The 22,875-nt window shown below is 40.9% G+C and overlaps 2 protein-coding genes across 2 annotated transcripts; one reads left to right on the top strand and one right to left on the bottom strand.

Annotated features, from left to right (window-relative positions):
* The first annotated feature begins 492 nt into the window (after positions 1-492).
* PSMD5 (proteasome 26S subunit, non-ATPase 5) lies at positions 493-21,535 on the top strand. The gene is made up of 10 exons (XM_036107765.2): positions 493-792; positions 6,750-6,894; positions 7,881-7,994; positions 8,431-8,559; positions 11,539-11,648; positions 14,055-14,197; positions 15,308-15,499; positions 17,597-17,706; positions 18,086-18,226; positions 20,716-21,535. Exons 1-10 carry the CDS (start codon positions 620-622, stop codon positions 20,971-20,973), a joined length of 1,515 nt encoding a protein of 504 aa, XP_035963658.1. The 5' UTR covers positions 493-619; the 3' UTR covers positions 20,974-21,535.
* LOC118545480 (homeobox protein NANOG-like) lies at positions 12,343-13,400 on the bottom strand. Its single transcript, XM_036107767.2, has one exon. The coding sequence runs from the start codon at positions 13,291-13,293 to the stop codon at positions 12,364-12,366; it is 930 nt and encodes a 309-aa protein (XP_035963660.1). The 5' UTR covers positions 13,294-13,400; the 3' UTR covers positions 12,343-12,363.
* Positions 21,536-22,875: the final 1,340 nt, after the last annotated feature.

The raw sequence follows: 22,875 nt of genomic DNA, 5'->3' as shown, positions 1-22,875 counted from the left end.
CACGCCTTCTTCCAGCTTCTCGAGAATTTTCATCTTGTCTTCCAGAGGCATGACCCTCCGCCTCCTCTTGATTCGTGTCTGGCCCGGAAGCAGGATGCCCATAGCCTCCGCGCCGCCTGGGGTGGCCTCGGCCGCTGCCCAAGCCGCGGCGGCCTCCACCACCGCCGCCCTCGCCGCAGCCGACAGCCTGGCTCTGGGACCGGGCGGCCGCCCGCGAGGCCGTTTAACCTTCTGTGGGTCCTCATTGTCACCACTCCGCTTGCCGGGCATCTGACGCGCCTTCGCCCTCTGAGGGAAATACGCAAGCCGACCGGAAAGTCGGCCTCCGCGACCCACCAAGCGGCGCCCACGATGACACCCGGCCGCAACCCCGCAAACACCGGCGACAGTTGGCCCGGCCCCTGACGGCCTCCGTCTCGCGAGGCTTGGCGGCCCCGGAGCGCGCGCGCTGCCCGCCCGCCCCCACATTGCTATTGGTGCGGCCGGGGCAGCTCGCAGTCCCGGCGGAAACCCCGGGAAGGGAGGCTGTGCCCCGCAAATCTCGCGAGGCTCGGAGCGGCGCGCCGGGAGCCGGGAGCCGGGAGCCGGCGGAGTCGCGAGCCGGGGCGGGAGGGGCACGATGGCGGCCCAGGCGCTCGCGCTGCTGAGGGAGGTGTCGCGGCTGGAAGCGCCGCTGGAGGAGCTGCGCGCGCTTCACTCGGTGCTGCAGACCGTGCCGCTCAGCGAGCTCCGCGAGCTGGCGGCCGAACTGCGCCTCGGCCCGCTCTTCTCCCTGCTCAACGAGAACCATCGGTGAGACGACCCCAAGCGTGGAGACGAGGGTGGCTGGGAGGAGGGGAAGGGTTCTCCCCAGTCGCAGGGAGGGTAAAGAAGTCGCTGGCACTTTAGCGGGAGGGAGCCTGGGTCGCGAGGCCAGACACGGCGCTCAAGTCCAGCCTCCGAGTCGTGTGCCCTGGCCGTCGCCCGGCCTCACTGCCTTCATCCTTGAAATAGGAACTGGAGAGGGAAAGCGAGGTTGCCCACCTAGAGGGAGGCTCCGCAGTCATGTGTACGGGTTCGTGACTTTCTTTCCTCTTAAGAATGGGTCCTATCCTGGCAATTTGACGAGGTCCACCCACATTCTAAATTCACGTATCTTTTGATCCGTAGGCATGGAACAGGCAGGTATGCTCGCACTCAAAATGTCCTGTATACAGAGAGAGCTGCATGACAGAAAGTGACAGCAAAAAACTAGAAACAACCTAAATATCCATTAAAAGGGGTTGGAAATAAATTATGATACATTACTACTGTGTAACCCTGTGCAGCTAGTAGAAGAATTGAGGTAGATCCATATATGTGGACATGGAAAAATCTCTTAATATATGTTGTTGAATGAAAAAGGAAAATTGTAGGAGTTTATGATTCCATTATGTGTAATGTTTTTAAGGATTTCAATCGCCGTCCCCCCTCCCCACTACACAGACTAGTAGACACTGATAATATCTGAAAGGTACAGCAGGAACTATTAATACAGAAGTGGGACTGAGGATGGCAACTTTTTTCATTTTATGCACATCTGTACTGTTTGATTAAAAAGCACTTTGTATAAGTACCGCGCGCTAACCGATTGCGCCACTGGAGCTCCTAATTTTACAAATGTTTTGTGATCCAGAAATGTAAAAGTGATCCTTCTACTTGAAACGGTAAAAAAAATCTTAACTGGATCAACACTGGGTGATTTCAGGGGGCTTTCTTGGCTATATCCTTCTGAGATTCCTCCCTTTTTTATACATGTTCTGCTTCATTAAATCCATTAGTTAACATTATCCGGTTCTGCCTATGAAATATCTCTTTTCTGTCCTCTTTAATTCAAGCCCTCATTTTCTCCCTCTTGCTGGGTCTCTTGCTATTAGTCTGACTCACTACCTTTAAGCTTCTTTGTCCAGCACGTTCTTCCCACACAGCAACCAGTTAACTTCTTGGGTTATTTGTCTCAAATCTTTGCCATCGTTTCCCATTGTCTACAGTATGAAATTATGACTTCTTTTTCTGGCATTTGGGCCCGTACAGTATATTTCCATCCTACTTTTCCAGCCTCGTCTTTTCCCTCCACTCCTCTACAAATATTTCATCTGCTTCAGCTACCATGTGGCACATTTACTTTCCCTTGAGCATGACTTGGCACTTTCCTAACTTTGTTCATGCATGTCCTTCTAACTGAAATGCCCTCCCTCTCTCCAAATTCTTTCCATTCTTGAAAGCCCAGGTAAAGTGCTGTCACCTCCAAAAAGTCTCACTTGGCCACTCCAGTTTCAAGTGACTGGTCCTCAGATCTCCTGAGAGGCATTATCATTATTTCTGTTAATGATACTTGACACTGTTGCATTATATTATAGTTCTTTATGTGTTTACTTCTGGTTTGAAAATCCTTTGAATGCAGGGGACGTATTTTGTTCATCTCTGCATCCCTCTTAGGGTGTAGCACATAGTACAATATATGCCAAATAAAAGATTAGACTCACAAATTTTAAAGAGGCCACCTAGTCCAACCACTTTATATCAGGGATGAAGAAAATTTCAAAAGTCATAACCTAAATTAACACCAGAGATACAGTAGGCGCTGAAATGAATGGGAGTTTGAAGAATAAGGTTTATGGGGGATGTGTTTTGCCTAATGAAGGAGCAGTGCTCTAGGCAACAATTTTAATGGAAATTTAAAAACAGGGTAATTCAGAACTAGGTGCATAGGAGATACCAATTGCAATTTGTGAGAATAATTCTTCTGCAGATAGTAGATTGGCAGTCTCTAGATCTATTTCTATTATCCTGGCAAAACCAGGTTGCTATATATTGGTTCAGAATCTGATCTAATAGATGTAAATCTAGAATCTTGACAGGAGTTTTTGTGATAGAAAGTAAGTCCTAAGATTATTGCTTTACAATATGGAGATTGATTGTAAATTATTAACTCTTTGGGTTTTTACTGTAAAGGGCCACATGTGATCTGAAATTTATGCACTATACAGTTTAACCTATGGCTGCTTTTTTAAAAAAAATAGCCTTATTGAAATGTAGTTTGCATAAAATAAACTGCACATAATAAACAATTTGAGGGGCGCCTGGGTGGCTCAGTTGGTTAAGCGTCTGCCTTCAGCTCAGGTCATGATCTCAGGTCCTGGGATTGAGCCCTGCATCTGGCTCCTTGCTCAGCAGGGAGCCTGCTTCTCCCTCTGCCACTCCTGCTTGTGCTCTCTTGCTCTCTCTCTGTCAAATAAATAAATAAAATCTTTAAAAAACTACACAATTTGACAGGTATTGACATACTGACATATGTATACACCCATGGAACCATCACCTCAGTCAAGATAGCAAAGATATCTCTTACCCCCAGAAGTTTCCTTGTGCTTCTTTGTAATCCCTTTCCACCTCAGCCAGGCAACCACTGATCACTATAGATGAGTTTGCCTTTTTTTTTAAAAAAAGAGTTTTATATAAATGGAATCCCACAGTATGTACTCTGGTTTCTTTCACTCATCATAATTATTTTAAATTTTTCCATGTGGTGTGGATGAATACTTCATTCCTTTTTGTTGCTGAATAGTAGTCCCTTGTATAGATGTACCACATTTGTTTTCGGTTTACCTGCTGGTGAACATTTGAGCTGTCTTCAGTTTGACTCTATTACAAATAATACTGCCATGAACGTTTGTGTACAAGTCTTTACACAGACATATTCTTTTCTCTTTGAGTTAATACCTAGGAGTGAAATGGCTAGATCATATGGCAGGTGTATATTTAACTTTTTAAGAAACTGTCTAACTGTTTTCCAAAGTAATTGTACCATTTTACATTCCCACCAACAGTGTATGAGAGATTATAGGCCTAAATATAAAATCTAAAACTATAAAACTTCTAGAAGAAAACCTGGGAGAGAATTTTTATGACCTTGGGTTGAACAAAGATTTCTTTGGTGTGACACCAAAAGCGTGATCCATAGAAGGAAAAATTGATAAATTGGACTTCATCAAAATTACTCTGCTCTTCAAAGGCCACAGTTAAGAGAATAAAAACGCAAGTCACAAATGGAGAAAAATCTTTGCAAAGAGTGTATCTGATAAAGGACTTGTATTCAGAATATATAAAGAGCTTTCAAAATTCAGAAACAAGAAAAGTATCCAATTTAAAAATGGGCGGGGCGCCTGGGTGGCTCAGTTGTTAAGCGTCTGCCTTCGGCTCAGGTCATGATCCCAGCGTCCTGGGATCGAGCCCCGCATCGGGCTCCCTGCTCCGCGGGAAGCCTGCTTCTCCTTCTCCCACTCCCCCTGCTTGTGTTCCCTCTCTCACTGTGTCTCTCTCTGTCAAATAAATAAAATCTTTAAAAAAAAAAAAAAAAAAGGCAAAATATTTGAACAAGAAGATACAAGGATGGCAAATAAGCACATAAAAAGATACTCAACGTCATTAGTCATTAGGGAAATGCAAATTGAAATTACAATAACAAAGCAATTCAAGTATCTACCAGCAGATGAATAGATAAAGTGTGGTATATACATACAATGGAGTATTATTCAGCCTTAAAAAGAAAGGAACTTCTAACACATGCTACAACGTGGAGGAAACTTGGAGACACCATTCTAAGTGAAATAAGCCAGTCACAAAGGACAATATTGTATGATTCCAATTAGATGAGGCACCAAGGGTAGTCACATTTAGAGAGAGAGAAAGTAGAATGGTGGTTGCTAGGGGCTCAGGGGAGGGGAGAATAGGAAGTTACTGTTTAACAGATACAGAGTTTGGGGCACTGGGGTGGCTCATTGGGTAAGTGTCTGCTTTCGGCTCAGGTCATGATCCTGGTGTCCTAGGATCCAGCCCTGTGTTGGGCTCCCTGCTCAGCGGGGAGTCTGCTTCTCCCTCTCCTTCTCCCTCTGCCCCTACCCCCTGCCCATGCTCTCTCATACTCTCTCTAGCAAATAAATAAATGAATCTTTAAAAAATAGAGAGTTTTCCATTTGGGAAGATGAAAAAGTTCTAGAGATGGTTGATGGTGATGGTTGCACAACAATGTGAATGAACTTTAATGCACAGAACTATACATTTAAAAAATGGTTAAAATGGTAAATTCCATGGTATATCCAGTCACAATTTTTTTAAAAAGGAAAAGAAATCCATATCCATTAACAGTCCTTCCTCCGCCTTCCTCCTCTCTGTCCCTCCCCTAGCCCTGACAACCAGGAATTTGCTTTCTGTCTCCATAGATTTGTCTGTTCTGGACATTCATATAAATGGAATCATCATCAAAAGGAAGCTTTTTATGTCTGGCTTCTTTCACTTAGCGTATTTCCACATTTTATCCATGTTGTATAATATTCCATTGGATGGATAAAATTGGGTGTGTTTATCCATTCATTAATTGATGGGTCATTTGGGTTGTTTCTATTGCTATGAACATCCACGTACAAATTCTTGTGTGGACATATGGTTTCAGTTATCTTGGGTATAATAAACATTCTTAATCCTTCCCTTAGGTGCAGTTATACAAAGTGGAATCCCTAAGTTAAAAAAGTTATGTTCATTTTTAAGGCTTTTGCTATGTATTGCTTAATCAACTTTTAGAAAAGTTGTATCAGTTTAATTGTATGCTCCTATTAACCGTATATGAGTGCCTGGGCTGTTTACTTGTACTGCCCATTAAGAGAAAAGGAAGCTATTCTTAAAACATCTTCTGTATCCACAACTGGTAGTCATCAAGTTCTGATTAATTTACCTCTTTAATTGCTTCTGAATCTTTTCCCTCTTCTCCATCCCTCCTTACTACTCCCCCGTTTCACTCCCTCATCACCGGCCTTCTAACTGAAAAATTCTTTCTCTAACTGATGCAGAGTGACTTCCTCAAGTCAGATCTCATCATGTTACTTTCTGCTTAAAACCACTTCGTGGCTTCCCATTGCCTTCTGGAAAAGTCTGAATTCTGTAGCATGACAAAAAAGACCCATCAGAATGTGTCTTCTGTGCATCTTTCCTTTTTTATTGCTCCCCATTCATACCCCCCCTTTACCTTCTCCCCAGTTCTCTCCCATTCTTACCCCAGTGAGATGGAGCTCCTTGTACTTCCTTGAATGTATAACACTGCCTCATTCCTCTGTTCCCCTTCATGTGTTCTACCTGGAACACCTTTGTCCTCCTAGATAATCCCCACTTTTTCTTAAAATTTAGCTCAGCTATTACCCCTCTGGGAGGGCTTCCTGATCCCTGCGTTCTTTTTTGAGCTCCCATAGCTTCCAATCCTAACCTCTAACATTTATCCACCTGATTATAGTTGCCTTTCTGTTCTTCTATATTTTCCATTAGACTGAGCTCATTGAGGCTAGAGAATTATCCTTCTTTGTAGTCCCAGCACAGGCATGGCACATAATGGGTACTTAGTAAATGTTTAGTAAATTAGGAAAAGTTAGTATTTTTTTTAAGATTTTATTTATTTTTTTGAGAGAGAGGGAGAGAGAGCAAGAGAGAGAGCACGAGCAGAGGGGAGAGGGAGAAGCAGGGAGCCCGCCATGGGGATGGGGCTTGATCCCAAGACCCAGGGATCATGACCTGAGCCGAAAGCAGATACTTAACCAACGGAGCCACCCAGGCGCCCCCGAAGTTAGTACTTTAAAGGGAAGTCTGTGTGGAGAAGATCCTCATTGAGCCAGACTTCAGATATTAATGGGTTGTTACTACGTACCTGGCAGGACACAAACTAATGAGATCTATGATGTCTCCTTTAGGGAACAGATCACTTTGTGTGTATCCATTCTGGAGAGATTGCTCCAAGCTGTGGAGCCAGTTCACGTGGCCCGGAACCTCGGGGCTGACCTTCAGAGGGGACTGACTCACCCCGATGATTCCGTAAAAATTCTCACTCTATCCCAGGTATGAAGTTTTACTAGCACATAATAAGGGAACTGACATTTAGTGACCACCTGCTCTGGACCAGGCTCTGTGTTGGGTGCCAAAGATAGAGAGATGAAGAAAACAGAATTTCTGTCTGTGCCTAGGAAATATCTAGTCTATTCTAGTGTGCATAGCTAACTATAACCAGGAGGATCCAAGCTAAAGTAAGGAGTTCTAATAAGTATTGTCTGAAATATTCATTCATCAAATACTGACTGAATTCCTTTTACATGCCGGGCATTGTACCATAAACTGTTAGAGCTACCAAGATAAATAAAGCCTATTTCTTTCCTTCAAGGAGCTCCTTGTCTAGAGAAAGTAATTGCCATATTAGGTCTTATTATAGTGGCATGAAAAAAGTACTATTGTAAAGGTCACTAAACCAAGAAATTGAGACAGTAACTCTTATAACCCTAGTAACCAAAATACTCTATTTGGGTGAAGAGCTGCTGCTGAGGATTATTTTGTTAAGTTGTTAGGACCCAAGCAGTTAGTTACTTAGTAGGCATTCAAGTACTGTTTTTCCTTCTCTCCTCTGGAAGTATTAATTCAACAGAAAAGGAGAAAGTATTGATTGATTCTCTGACTATTTATGTGCTAGACACCATAGTAGGTACTTTTCCTGTTTAGTCTCCTTCAATCATCATAACTATCCTGCAATTAAGTATAGTATTCTCATTTAACAGATAAGAAATTAGGTTCAAAGAAGTTATTTAATTTGCCCAAGGTCAGTGTAGCTAAAAATTGATAGAACTAGAATTTGTATTGTCTTCTCTCACTGAAGTGTCCGTTCTTTACCGTTAATTTTTTTCTTTCTTTTCAATAATGTGACTATACCATGAGTATGTTCAGCTTTAATGAATTTGGGTCATTTGGAATTTTTAATGGCTTGTCTTATAGCTGTAATCAGTAACTCCTAAGATAAATGCACACTAAGGGAGTTTCTGATTGCTTTTTTATTTCAGGTTGGAAGAATTGTTGAAAATTCTGATGCTGTTACTGAGATTCTAAATAATGCTGAATTACTAAAACGGATTGTTTATTGTATTGGTGGAGACAATCTGTCTGTAGCTAAAGCGGTGAGTCACCTAGAACCATCAGCTTAAATACACAGAGTATTCTAAAAAACAAAAGAAGGCCTTCTGGATTGAGAGGTGCAAGTTTAGGATGGATGATTTGTATAGTTGAATTGGTAACCTCATATAGATGGTATCAGATAAATAAATGGTGTCAAATAAATACCAGTAAACCCTTTCTGTTTTCTAGAATACACATATCTAAATTATCCATCATGGAGCTTATATTAGGTTGCTTGATAAGAAACAAAATTTACATCATCTGTTTTCTAGTGGGAATACTGTGTATCTTTTTCAGTTTTAAATAATGATACCTAAAACATAGTGAATGCTCATTGTGCAAGATGCATTCCACATACTAATTTCACATCAATCTCATGAAGTAAATATTAATATTTTGCATTTTTATGATTTAAGAGGTATTTTCTTTCCTTATAAGGCCATTAAGTCCCTGTCAAGAATATCACTAACCCAAGCTGGACTGGAGGCTTTATTTGAAAGCAATCTGCTGGATGATTTGAAAAGGGTAATGAAAACAAATGACATTGTTCGATACAGAGTGTATGAGGTAAGACTAAAAGCACGCTTTTTTTTGTTTGAGAGAGAGAGTGCAGGAGTGCAGGGGGAAGGGCAAGGGAGAGGAAGAGAAGATCTTAAGCAGTCTGCGTGCTCAGCATGGAGCCCAACGCAGGGCTCGATCTCATGACCCTGAGATCATGACTTGAGCCGAAATCAAGAGTCGGACACTCAACCAACTGAGCCAGCGAGGTGCCCCTAAAAGCACACTTTCTTTTTTATTTTTAAAGATTTTATTTATTTATTTGACAGAGAGAGACACAGCGAGAGAGGGAACCCAAGCAGGGGGAGTGGGAGAGGGAGAAGCAGGCTTCCCGCGGAGCAGGGAGCACGATGTGGGGCTCGATCCCAGGACGCTGGGATCATGACCTGAGCCGAAGGCAGACGCTTAACGACTGAGCCACCCAGGCACCCCGCACACTTTCTGATGCCTGCAATTCAGAATGCAGTAGAGCTTATACTGGAAGGCAAGATGGCTTGTTTATCATGTATTCATTGAGTGTGTTAGGCCCTGTGTTAGGCCCTATGTTAGATGCTGGGGATGTGGGGGTGAACTCCCAGCCTAGTATGTGGGACAGTCATATAAAAAATATTTACAGTGCACTACATAAAGTACTATAATAAAGGAGATAATGTTAAAACTAGACTTTGAAATAATTAGTTACAGTAGTAAGATGAAGAAATGACTCTCATTTGTACCCGCTTTGTACTTACCATTGTGCTAAATCTCCACATATATTGTCTTCAATTTTTATGGTAAACCCTGTACATGATCCTCATTAACCTCACTATTGATGGAGTAGCTGACCCAGGCCATACAGTTAATAGGCTGCATATACAAAATGGAATCGTTGACAGTCTAATTCCCTGTTCACAACACTTTCTTACTTTGCATGTCTTAATACCATGCTCTCCTGGTTTCCCTTCTGCCTCTCTAGCTATTCTCAGTCTCCTGGCTCATTATCCTCTATTGAACTTTTAATTGTTGGAGTTCATGAAGGTGAATTCCCAAACCCTGTTCGCACTGTATATTCATTTCTAGGCAATTTTATTCATCTTATGATTTCAGTTCCCATCTATATGGGATGACTCCATACACCTCCAACCCAGACCTCTCTTCTGAGCCCAGACCCTCATGTCCAATGGCTTACTCACTGTTCCCCCTTTAGACCTATGTATTCTAGGCCCCTCACACTCATGCTCAAACCAAACTCCTAAGCTTCCTTACCCAGCCCATGCTCCAGTCAAAAATAGCAACACACTGGCCCTGTATCATAGTCAGCATGGTTGGGTATTAGACCTTGGGCTCATTCTCTGTGAGGCCTTGTTCTCCCTGCCACATATCCATTAGGTCCATGTGGTGTCAGTTTTACTTAAACCATGCACTTCTCTTCCTTGATAAAGCCACCACTACCCTAGTCTAAGCTACCAGTATCTCTCACCTGGACTATTCTATTTGCATCCAGACTGGTCTCTTCTCATCCATTTTTGATACCACTAGTCCATTTTTGGATGCAGTCAGGATGATCTTTTAAATATTCAAATCTGGTTCTGTCATTCCTCTGCTTAAAATCCTTCAATGTCCTGTATCTCCATAAGCCCTCAGGACAACCTTGTGGAATGAGTAAGTGAATGACTGACTGATAGAATGTATGAATGAATGAATGATTTTTAACCATATTTTTGCTGATTTAGGCTTTTGTACCCTGATTGATGATTTCTTAAAAAAAAAAACACACAAATACAATCAGATACAATGGAGTATTTCTGTGCCAAAGTAATTCTTACGCGTTCAATGAAGTTTTTCTACTTTCGGAGACAAATAATGGATTTTTTAGAAAATTCAGTTATATAAAGTGCCTAGTCCTGTGTGTAATTTAAACTGAGATCTAACACATGAAAAAATGCTCAACATCACTAGCCATCAGGGAAATACAAATCAAAACCACAATGAGATACCACCTTACCAGTTAGAATGGCAAAAATTAACAAGACAGGAAACAACAAATGTTGGCGAGGATGTTGAGAAAGGGGAACCCTCTCACACTGTTGGTGGGAATGCAAGCTGGTACAGCCACTCTGGAAAGCAGTATGGAGGTTCCTCAAGATGTTAAAAATAGAGCTTCCCTACAACCCAGCAAATGTACTACTAGGTATTTACCCCAAAGATAGAGATGTAGTGAAAAGAAGGGGCACCTGCACCCAATGCTCATAGCAACAGTGTCCACAATAGCCAAACTGTGGAAGGAGCCGAGATGCCCTTCAACAGATGAATGGATAAAGAAGATGTAGTTCATACATAAAATGGAATATTACTCAGCCATCAGAAAGGATAAGTACCCACCATTTGCATTGACATGGATGGAACTGGAGGGGTGCTAAGTGAAGTAAGTCAAGCAGAGAAAGACAATTATATGGTTTCACTCATATGTGGAACATAAGCAAATAGCACTGAGGACCATAGGGGAAGGGAGGGAAATCTGAAGGGGGAGAAATCAGAGATGGAGATGAACCATGAGAGACTATGGACCCCGAGAAACAAACTGAGGGTTTCAGAGGGGAGGGGGGTGGGGGGGGGTTGGGGTAACAGGGTGATGGGTACTAAGGAGGGCACATGTTGGGATGAGCACAGGGTGTTATATGCAACTAATGAATCATTGAACACTACATCAAAAACTAATGATTTACTATACAGCAGCTAACTGAACATAATAAAAAAATTTAATTTTTTTTTTTTTAAATTCTTTTTAAAAAAAAAGAAGTAGTATTAAAGGCCTTGGGCCAGGGAACTTTAAAGAGTAGACTCTTCCTTATGTTAGAAGAGGTTTCATTTCATCTTGTCATTGGAAGAATTGAGAAAGGACAAGAGAACCTGTTTGGTTATAAAAATCTAAATAACTATTAAAAAAATGAGATTTAACAGATTTGGGGCTGTTTTGACCTTTTTGCTTTTTCTGTCTTTTTCTTTCAGTTAATTGTGGAGATTTCTTCTCTGTCACCAGAATCTTTAACGTACTGTACCACCAGTGGATTGGTAACCCAGCTCCTCAGGGAGTTGACTGGGGAGGATGTGCTGGTCAGGTATGTTGGCTGAGAGAGCTCTTAAAACGTCTTTTTTTGGAAGTCCAGGAAACAGCTTTGGGACTTAGTAACCAGGATGCTGAGATCATGACCTGAGCTGAAATCAAGTCAGCTGCTTAACTGCCTGAGCCACCTAGTCGCCCTGATACCAAGAATTTTTTTTTTTAAGTGGGTATTTTATTTATTTGTACTTAAACCTATAAACCAATCAGCCAGACTGGTACTATTATCATGATACATTAAAATACAAAACATCTTTCTACAAATACTAGAATAATGAACAAATTAACAGTTCTAGTAAAACATCACAAGGGACAGAGGAAATCAATGAAGCACATTATAGCTTAACCCTTCACCGTTAACAATTGAGGTTATTAACAAGAAAAGCCTCACAATCTCAGAAAATACAAATTATCCTTCATCACACGTCTTTGTATCTTCACTTCCTATTCTTGAGGTTAGATTCTAGAGCCTAAAGATATCCACCTTAGGATTGTATCTAGTTATCTATAGCCAGAAACACCTTTTATCATGTTGTCCATAACAGCCAACGCTACTGAAACCTCTTTGACTCCAATCAAACCCCCTCAACGGACATAATAAGAATAATGGGAAACAGAGTATCGAGGCAGAGATATATAGGACCCTAAAAGACAAAGCCTAGGAGAAGTAATACAGCCACTGCCCAAATTGAGATCGAATAATATACTCATCGTCATACATCTTCAGGCTGTATGTTCACAGAGTAATCTGGGAACAAATCCATTATTTGCTGGGTACTAAAATACTTAGCAGATCGTTGTATTACACTATGGCTTTCCCCAGAAGTTTCTAAGATGGACTCCAAATTGCTGATGGAATTTTGCTGGAACTGGATCTGGGGCTGCAGGGATTCCTCTCCACAGTTCTGGAGCTGATTGTTCCAGGCTTGGGGGCACCAGGTCTGACTGGTCCAGGAATGGTTGCTCCAAGACTGGCCATTCCAGGAGTTGCTCCAAGACTGGCTGTTCCAGATCTGGTTGCTCCAATTCAGGTTATTCCAGGTCTGGTTGCTCCATATTGGAAGGTTTCCGGAAGTGTTCCTCAGGTATCCCTGGTGGTAGGAATAGAAGCCTGGGTATTCTGCGGTTGCTGTGCTGTTCTGAGTCACACTCTTGCTCTCCTTTGGCCAGTGGTTTTTCTGCCACCTCTTACATTTCATTCTCTGGTTCTGGAACCAGGTCTTCACCTGCTTATAGCTTAGGTTCAGAATGTTGAAAAGTTCTTGCATCTGCTGGAGACTGAGGTATTTCTGTCTCTGAAATCGATCATTGAGGACATGGAGTTGGGTCTGAGAGAACACAGTCCTGATCTTCTGTTTCTTGCCCTGGGCCGTATCTTCCTTCTTCACTGTTCTCTCCTCTCCAGAAGTGGGTGGTAGTTTTATCCTGGGACTGGTGGAGGAGTCGGGGCTGTCCTGAACAAGGAGATCCATGGATGAAGGAAGAGGAGAGACGGTCTCCGCGTGGGGTGTCTCAGCAGATGACATTTGCAGGGACGCATAATTTTCTCCAGCCCCATAAATCTCAGGCATTGGAGAAGAGTCCCTAGAACTGGGTGCTTCGGGGCCAGGCGGGCATTGGGGCAGAGCTGGATCTGCACTCATGTTGGTGAGTCGAGGGTAGACGGAAAAAAAAAAAAAGAGCGAGATTGTAAGAAAGGCCCAGGCTTATGGATCTAGGTGGAAGAGCTGAGAGGAGTAGGAAGACCTCCAGATGTTAAGAGTCTGAGAAAGACAGGATGAAGTGCGTCACCACTGCAATAGTAAGAGCCAACAAGCCCAATGGAGCCAAAGGTCCCTGATAGCAAGAATTTTTATCAATTTTTAAAATATGTGGAAATGACATTATAGTTGTGTGAGGAAATATTCATGTTTTTAGAGATGCATACCGAAGTATGCAGGGGTAAATGGCTAGATGACTAGAATTTGCTTTAAAATAATTCAGCAAAAATGGAGGGAAAAAGATGAAAAGCAAAATCTTGTCAAAAATCTTATGTAAGGCAAAATCATGATGGCTATGCAATCAGGATTATGGGTACATGGGGACATACTGCACTGATCTCTTATACTCTTGTATATGTGTGACATTTCAAAATAAAAATTAAAAAAAATTCTTTAGGAAGCAGCCCTATCATAGTGGAAATAGTAATGGGCCTCAAGTCAGAAGGTCAAAATTTAAGTTTAAACTCTACCTTGTAATAACAATGTGATTCTGAACAAATCATTGCAATTTTCTCATCCTTGTGTCCTCATCTGAAAAGTAGAGCCAGGGTTACTGACCTTTTAGATTAAAAGAATTAAGTAAGATAGCCTATGAAAGCAGTTTATAAACTATGTTAACCACATGCAAAATCTTGGCATTTCAGAGCCACCTGTATAGAAATGGTGACGTCACTGGCATATACCCATCATGGACGACAGTACCTTGCTCAAGAAGGAGTAATTGATCAGATTTCTAATATAATTGTTGGGGCAGAGTCAGACCCTTTCTCTAGCTTCTATTTGCCAGGTAAGAAATACTGATTTCTGTGAAAATGATGGTATATGTTTTTTCTGAGTTCTTTCTGACGGGAGAGGCCAGGGATTCTTTTCTTTTTTTTTTTTTTAAAGATTTTATTTATTTATTTGACAGAGAGAGAGAGACAGCGAGAGCAGGAACACAAGCAGGGGGAGCGGGAGAGGGAGAAGCAGGTTTCCCGTGGAGCAGGGAGCCCGATGCGGGGGCTTGATCCCAGGACCCCGGGATCATGACCTGAGCCGAAGGCAGACGCTTAACAACTGAGCCACCCAGGCGCCCTGGGGATTATTTTCTTTAGAGCAGATTCCCTTTAGATGATACCCACAGCCCTTAATGAGGTGGACTGTATTGCCGTGGGAGCCACGCCTTATTGATTCTGATTTTCTGGAAATACCATTGCTATTTAGAGCATGAGGATAGTTTTCTTCAAACCTTAGTCAAAAGCAACATAAATAAAAATACAACTAATGACATTTACAGTATATTTCACAGATTCAACAAATCTCTCTTGGAATCTTTATCTAATATAGGATCTACTCCAGCCATGCTGTTCTAGGACATGGCTAATTAGTTTTTCTTGAGCACTTGCAGAAATTGGAAATGTATTCCTTCCTTAGGTAGCCTAGCTTACTTCATCGATGAACATCTCTGTTTAAAAATTTCTTGGGGCACCTGGCTGGCTCAGTCTGTATTGAACATGTGACTCTTGATCTCGGGATCATGAGTTCAAGCCCCACATTAGGCATAGAGCTTACTTTAAAAAAAAAAATTTTTTTTCCTTACAGTCGCTCCAAACTTGCTTTCCTATAATTTGTATCCAATTTGTATCTTGTTCTTTACTCTTCCTCTTGCATATGACAATGCTTCAGTATTTGAATCCAGCTCCATTGATACCCTGGGGTTTCTGTTCTCAGGACCACACATCACAGGTCCTTCGGTATCTCCTTATGGGCTGTCTGATTGCCAGGCAACTGAGTACAGTACTATAACCATTCTCCCCTTCCTGGCCGGTAGTTTGTTACCGTCCCTATGAAAACATAGGGCCCACAATTTATGTGGCCTTCCTCCTCTATTAACGCATGTTTTTGTAAATATCTTTAGGATTTGTGAAGTTTTTTGGAAACCTGGCTATCATGGATAGTCCTCAACAAATCTGTGAGCGTTATCCTGTCTTTATGGAAAAAGTCTTTGAAATGACAGAAAGTCAGGACCCCACCATGATTGGTGTAGCAGTGGACACAATTGGAATCCTGGGATCCAATGTTGAAGGAAAACAAGTTTTACAAAAAACAGGTTGGTATGACTTATTTTGGCTTTCTTTAGGGATATCTTCATTTTTGACAAGGATTCAATATATAAGCTCATTTGTTGGTGCATTAACTACATTGTAGAAACTACTCTTACAGACGGCTGTCTTTTTACTGTGACCTTGGACTCATCCCTAGAAAGTCTCATAATTATTACTGAATTTTTGTTTATGTTTTTACTTGGCTAGACCAAGCACTGTGTCCCCTCTACACCTTCCTTGATGGTATTCATGGTCCAGAGACCGTGGACTAGAGTCAGAAAGACCTGGATTCATGTCCCAGTTCCAACACTGACTTAGCTTTTTGAACTTTATATCCTTACTTCATTACCGTAGGCCGTTTTCCTCGTACATTCATAAAAAGGATAAACAACTGTTTCTTGGGATTGTGAATATTTAATGAAAACACACATTTGTTTTATATTTGTAATGTCCAGGAAGAAAAAGAAACAAAAATTTGTTACAAAGTTATGTTAAGAATGATACTTTTACAGCACATCCATGAGTATCTGAAAGCACTCTGAATTCTATACAAAAAATAATATGGGCACTATTAAAACCTTTATGAAGTATATCTTGAATTGAAAATCAGTATGCTATTGTGTATCACAACTGGTATCCTAGTGATGTATACTTTTCTAAGTGCTTTTACCTATGACATGTAATCCTTTTATAGTCCTGCAAAGAACATAGTATGGCATTCTCATTTTATAGATAAGGTAGCTGAAACTCAGAGAAGTTAAGAGAATTTTTAAGATCACACAGACAGTGGGGCATCTCGTAGTCAAATCCAGGTCCTTTGGTTCCAAATCCTCTGCAGTTTGTCTTATATATATGCTGTATTACATATGAATGTGTGTTTTAGGCCTGTCACTTGGTCTCCAACTACATGTTTCATTTTTGTGTTGGTTTAGGTTGGTAGAGGTCATAGTATATAAAAGCATACTTTTAAAAAAATCTCATTGTTCGCTTCATACCCATTAGAATGGCTATTATGACAAAAAAAGACAACAAAAACAAAATAACAAATGTTGACAAAGATGTAGAGAAATTGAGAGCCTGGTACATATTTGGTGGGAATGTAAAATGGTACAGCTGCTGTGGAAAACATTATGGTGGTTGGTTCCTCAAAAAATTATACATAGAGGGGCGACTGGGTGGCTCAGTTGGTTGAGTGACTGACCCTTGATTTCAGCTTGGATCATGATCTCAAGATCCTGAGATTGAGCCCCACATCGGGCTCCACACTCAGCATGGAGTCAGCTTGAGATTCTTTTGCCCTCCCCGCCCGCCCCCCGCTCTTCCCCCCGGCTTGTATGCGCTCTCTTTCTAAAATAAATAAATAAATAAAATCTTTTTAAAAAAATTATACATAGAATTACCATATGATCCAGCAAATACACTTCTAGATATACACGCGAGGGAATTGAAAGAAGGGACTCAGAAGGTATTTGTACACCTGTATTCATAACAGCATTATTCATAATAGCCAAGAAGGTAGAAACAATCCAAAATGTTCATTGATGGACGAATGGATAAACAAAATGTGGTGTATACAATACAATGAAATATCCAGTCTTAAAAAGGAATGAGGGGCGCCTGGGTGGCTCAGTTGGTTAAGTGTCCAGCTCTTGATCTCAGCTCAGGTCTTGATCTCAGGGTCATGAGTTCAAGCTCCACATTGGGCTTCACACTGGGCATGGTCCAGTCAGAACAAAAAAAGGAATGAAATTCTTATACATGCTATAACATGTAGGGACCTTGAAGACAATATGCTAAGTGCAATAAGCCAGACTCAAAAGGACAAGTATTATATGATTCCACTTATATGAGGTACTTAGTCAAATACATAGAGACAGAAAGTAAAATACTGGTTATCAGGGGATGAGGGTGGGGGAAATGGGGAGTTACTGTTTAATGAACACAGAACTTTGGTTTGAGATGATGAAGACGTTCTGGAGATGGGTAGTGATGATGGTTGCACAACAACATGAATGTACTAAGCTCTATACTTAAAAATGGTTAAAATGTTAAATTTTATATTAATTTTACCACAATAAAAAATACTTTGTTATCCTTCAAAGGAACTCGCTTTGAACGCTTGCTCATGAAAATAGGATATCAAGCAAAGAATGCCTCGACAGAGCTCAAAATTAGGTGTTTGGATGCTATTTCATCTATTTTTTATATACCGGTAAGTAAATTGGGAAATTAATGAAGGACCATGGGATATGTTTGGGAGAATAAATCTGTATAAGTCAACATAATACTGGTTAACTTAATATAAATGTTACTCAACTTTTAGTAAAAGAAGATAACCCTCACTATATAACTAATGACATCTTTTAAGTTAAAGTGGAGTCATCCAGGTTAGAACTGGAGAGAGAGGACCCTAGAGCTTCCCTAATCCACCCCATCAGGAAAACAAAAAACAACTGGGGAAGTCTGAGCTGGGTTTGGGAAAGTGTGCTCCAGACTTAGCAGAGATCATGTAGCAAACTAAGGACAGCATGCCATCAGATCCAGGCTTCCTGACTTCCAAAGGCTTGAGATTTTTCCTTTCTGTCCTGTAGCCTGAGCAGCAGACTGATGACCTCCTGCGGATGACAGAATCCTGGTTTTCTTCTTTATCTCGGGATCCTCTGGAGCTCTTCCGTGGTATCAGTAATCAACCCTTCCCTGAACTGCACTGCGCTGCCTTAAAAGTGTTCACGGTATGAATCTTCGTTTTCTCAGGTCCTTCTGGGATGAAGCTAGTTCAGCCCGTGGCTACTCTGCCATGCCCTGGGAAATACCAGTGCGTAGCCCTGTGCCATTAGTGTATACTAATGAGAGAGACAGATGTGTCAACAGATTGTTTCAGTTAAAGGCATTAGGTATTGTGGCAGAGGTTTGGACAGGATTCTGTGGGATCACAGAATTAATTCCAGATTCCTTATCTGCCATCAAGCAAATCCTCTATTGACCCAGCCCGAGACTTCTTCCTGAGCCTTATTTCCTGCCATTCCCCTTCTGGCACTCAATGCTCTAGTAATACCAAACTGCTTGCTTCACATCTCTGGACCTTTATGTGCCCTCTACATTCAACACTGTTCTCCAACTTTGCTTGTTAACTTCTTACTCATTCCTAAAGGACTAGCTCAGGCATGTCTTTAGCAAGCTTTGCCCAAACCCACAAGGTTGAGTTAAGCTGTGTCAGCTCTCGTAAAAGCTGCTTATTCATTATTTTAAAATTTGGAAAACATTGTGAAGTAGAAATTTTTGAAATCACTTAAAGTCAGACCTGTTTTGTGTATTTCCTTTTAGTGTTAGTGTTAGTATTTATTTACCTTTTTTTTGGTGAAAAATTTTTTTTTAAGATTTTATTTATTTGAGAGTGAGAGAGTGCACAAGCAGGGGGAGGGGCAGAGGGAGAGGGAGAAGCAGACTTCCCCCTGAGCAAGGAGTCCGATGTGGGGCTCGATCCCAGGACCCTGAGATCATGACCTTAGCCAAAGGCAGACACTTAACCAACTGAACCACCCAGGCGCCCTTTAGTGAAAATTTCAGACATCAGTAATACTTTCCAATCTCTGCCAACCCCCCCCCTTCTTCCTCCCTCTCTGGATGTAATCACTGTCATGAATTCGGGGTTTATAAGCCTATGCATGATTTTATACTTTTACTACATATGTGTGTATCTTTAAACAAATTACAGTATTTTGCGTATACTTAAACTTTGTGAATGGTATCATGCTGTTCATATCATTCTTTTCTCTTCAACATTATGTTTCTAAGGTTTGTGTATGTTAAAAGTGGCAATTAGAAAGTCTTTATTTCAGGGCGCCTGGGTGGCTCAGATGGTTAAGCATCTGACTCTTGATTTTAGCTCAGGTCATGATCTTAGGGTCCTGAGTTTGAGCCCCGATTGAGCTCTGCAGTCAGTGTGGAGTCTGCCTGAGATTCTCTCTCTCCCTTTGCCCCACCCCCACTTGCACTCTCTAAATAAATAAATAAATAAATAAATAAAATCTTTTTTAAAAAAAGGGTCATTATTTCATTGTATAGCCACAGTTGAATCACTCTCCTATCAATGAAGATTTCAGTAGTTCTCTATTACAAATGGTACTACAATGAACATTCTCAAAAATATTATCTTTTGCACACATATGAGAGTTTCTTCAGGGTAGTCTTTTCTTCTCTAGTTTTTATTTTTCCACTGTTGTGATTATGCCATGTATATAATTTGGATCTACTTTTTTAATATCATAGATTTGCCTATTCTTTATAAACATTATTCTTTTTTTTTTTTTTAAGATTTTATTTATTTATTTGAGAGAGAGAGAATGAGAGAGAGAGAGAGAGCACATGAGAGGGGGAAGGGTCAGAGGGAGAAGCAGACTCCCTGCTGAGCAGGGAGCCTGATGTGGGACTTGATCCCGGGACTCCAGGATCATGACCTGAGCCGGAGGCAGTTGCTTAACCAACTGAGCCACCCAGGTGCCCCTATAAACATTATTTATGTTTATTTAATTTTTTCTTCCTATATACCATAATTTACTTACCTATCCCCCCCACTATTAGACATTTATAACTTCCACACTATGATAAACATCTTTGTAAACAAAGCTTTTTAATATTCAGATTCTTTTTTTTTAGATTTTATTTATTTATTTGCAAGAGAGAGGGAAAGAGAGAACAAGTGGGGGGAGTAGTAGAGGGAGAGGGACAAGCAGACTCCACTTTGAGCACAGAGACCAGCACTGGGCTTGATCTCATGACCCTGAGATCATGACTTGAGCCAAAATCAAGAGTCAGATGCTTAACTGACTGAGCCATCCAGGCGCCCCTAGGTTATTTTCTTAAGTTAGATTTTCAGGAGGAAATTTATTTAAGCAAAAGTATCATTTTTTTAAAGATTTATTTTTATTTATTTTAGAGACAGTGTGAGTGGGGGAGGGGCAGAAGGAGCGAGAGAGTCTCAAGCAGACTCCCTCCTGAGTGTGTAGCCTGACATGGTGCTCAATCCCAGGACCCTGAGATCATGACTTGAGCTGAAATCAGGAGTTAGATGCTTAACTGACTAAGCTACCCAGGTGGCCCAAAAAGTAACGTTTTTAAGGTTCATGTTGTCCAGTTTTTTCCTAAGGATTGTGCTATCCGAGTAACACATTTAACTTCTTAAGGCTCAGAGGAGTTTTAATCTTTCTGCTTTCCATTTCAGGCCATTGCAAATCAACCCTGGGCTCAGAAACTTATGTTTAATAGTCCAGGGTTTGTGGAATATGTGATGGACCGGTCTGTGGAGCGTGACAAAGCTTCAAAGGATGCTAAATATGAACTGGTGAAAGCACTTGCCAATTCCAAGACAATTGCAGAAATCTTTGGGAACCCAAATTATTTGAGGCTCAGAACTTACCTGAGTGAAGGTCCATACTATGTGAAACCTATCTCCACAACAGCCGTGGAAGGAGCTGAATGATTTCTTCTAGAGTCGAGACCACTTTTGACCAAAACTTCTCCTAAGGCATTTGACTTCACCTGTATTTTACAAAACAGAGGCTTCCCTTCCCCCAGAATTATCATGGAGTGTCTAATGTAATTATATCACTACATCTGTGGTGTTTCTACATGGAAACACAGTGTGGAACCAGGAAAGCAAGCAAACTTGGTCTTAATTGCACCGATGTTTTTCAGATTCCTTTGACTGCCTTAATCTTTCCAAGAAGATGGTGTTTTTGTTCCCCCAGAAATTTTCATGGACTTACTCACTGTCTTATTTAAAATTCTGCTTCAAATAGATTGGAAACAAATTGTTTCTGAATTCTCTTTACCACCTTTTTTTTTTTTTTCCTTTTAGGTCCTTTTCGCCTTTCTGATTCCACTTTCAAAGTCTTGGGTATAAATATTCTTTGAAGAACAATATGGAATCTTGAAATTATGTTCTCCATACTAAGAATAAGTACTTTTAATAAGGTGTCTTTGGGTTTTTTGTTACCATTATATTCCTTTGGAAAATGGACAATAAATCTTTTAAAAATGTTTCTAGTGTTCTTTGCTTTTTTTGTTGTTTATCATTGAATTGTACTCTGTTGTGGTTTGGAAGGAGTGCTAACATGCTAGAGCAGAAAGATTCTCCAAACCTTGTTTTACTTATTGGTGGATCATCATTGTTGAGGGTTTCGCTTTTAATCTTTCAGAGCCATCGAGTCAGAATTGAATTGACCAGCGAGAGAGACACTGACTCCTAATAACCAGAGTCGGATGGCAGGACACTATATATAAACCAGGATGCCATCGCATTGATTTAACAAAGGATGCAGTTTCTTTTCATCGACAAAAAAAATATTCCCACCTGTTTCCAGTGCCCTGCTTTGTAACTGGAAAAGCACTCTGCACGCCAATCACCAGTCAGGTTTCGGCATGAGAGTGTTATCAGAGTGTGATTCAGAATCCAGAGGTAGATCTCTTTTAAGCCATGGTGATGTTGATAAACCTTTCCCACTCTGTAACAAAATGGTTCTCAAGTGCCTGGAATTCTCTTGTCCCAGATTAATCATCTCGTTTCTAACATCTCTGATAACCCTCTGTGGGTGTTTTTGTTTGTTTGTTTCCATACTGATCATTTCTCTACAGCTAATACCACTAATAAGTTATAGCCAAGTCTTTCCTGGCCTGAAAAACAGTCTATCTCTAAGATGACCTTTTTAATCTCATTCATGATGTTAATTTTATTCATTTAACATCCGAGTTCAGAGAGTTGCCCTCTCTCCTATGTGTGGCCTACATACTCATTCTGATTTTGCACCCGTGACTTCTTTTTTCTGAGATTAAATAAAATCTGCAAATTATTTTATTTTGCATTTAATCAATAAACACTATTGACTGCTCATTGTGTGCTTGGCATTGGGAAAAGTGTTAGACATTGTCCTAAGTGCTAAGTTCATCTTGTTCACGTTTTTACATCTGTAGTTCACTGATGAAGAAACCCAGGCTCAGAGAAATTAAGTAGCTTATCTCAAAATCACACAGGTAGCAAGCAACTAATAGTGGAGGAAAAGAGAAACAAGAACTAGAGAACTAGAACTAGAAATAGAACATTAGTGTATAGTAAGTACAATAATAGAGAAAAACAGGAAACACCTACCCTAGACTTGAAGGAAGGTTTCCCAGAGAAGGAAACACCTGAATCGTGAAGAACCAGTAGGAGAGAGTCAAGTGAAAAATAATGGAGAGTAGCAGGGAAAGCAGAGGTTCAGATATGAAAACAAGAAACATTTGGGGAACTACAAGGCATTGTGACCAAACCCTGGAACTTAAAAGGGGAAAATTATGAAATTCTTTATCATTATTACTAATAGTAGCTACTATTTCTGACAGATTG

This window comes from Halichoerus grypus, chromosome 14 (assembly GCF_964656455.1).
Source record: "Halichoerus grypus chromosome 14, mHalGry1.hap1.1, whole genome shotgun sequence".
Lineage (NCBI taxonomy): Eukaryota > Metazoa > Chordata > Mammalia > Carnivora > Phocidae > Halichoerus > Halichoerus grypus.
This window is presented reverse-complemented; position numbering and strand designations above follow the sequence as displayed.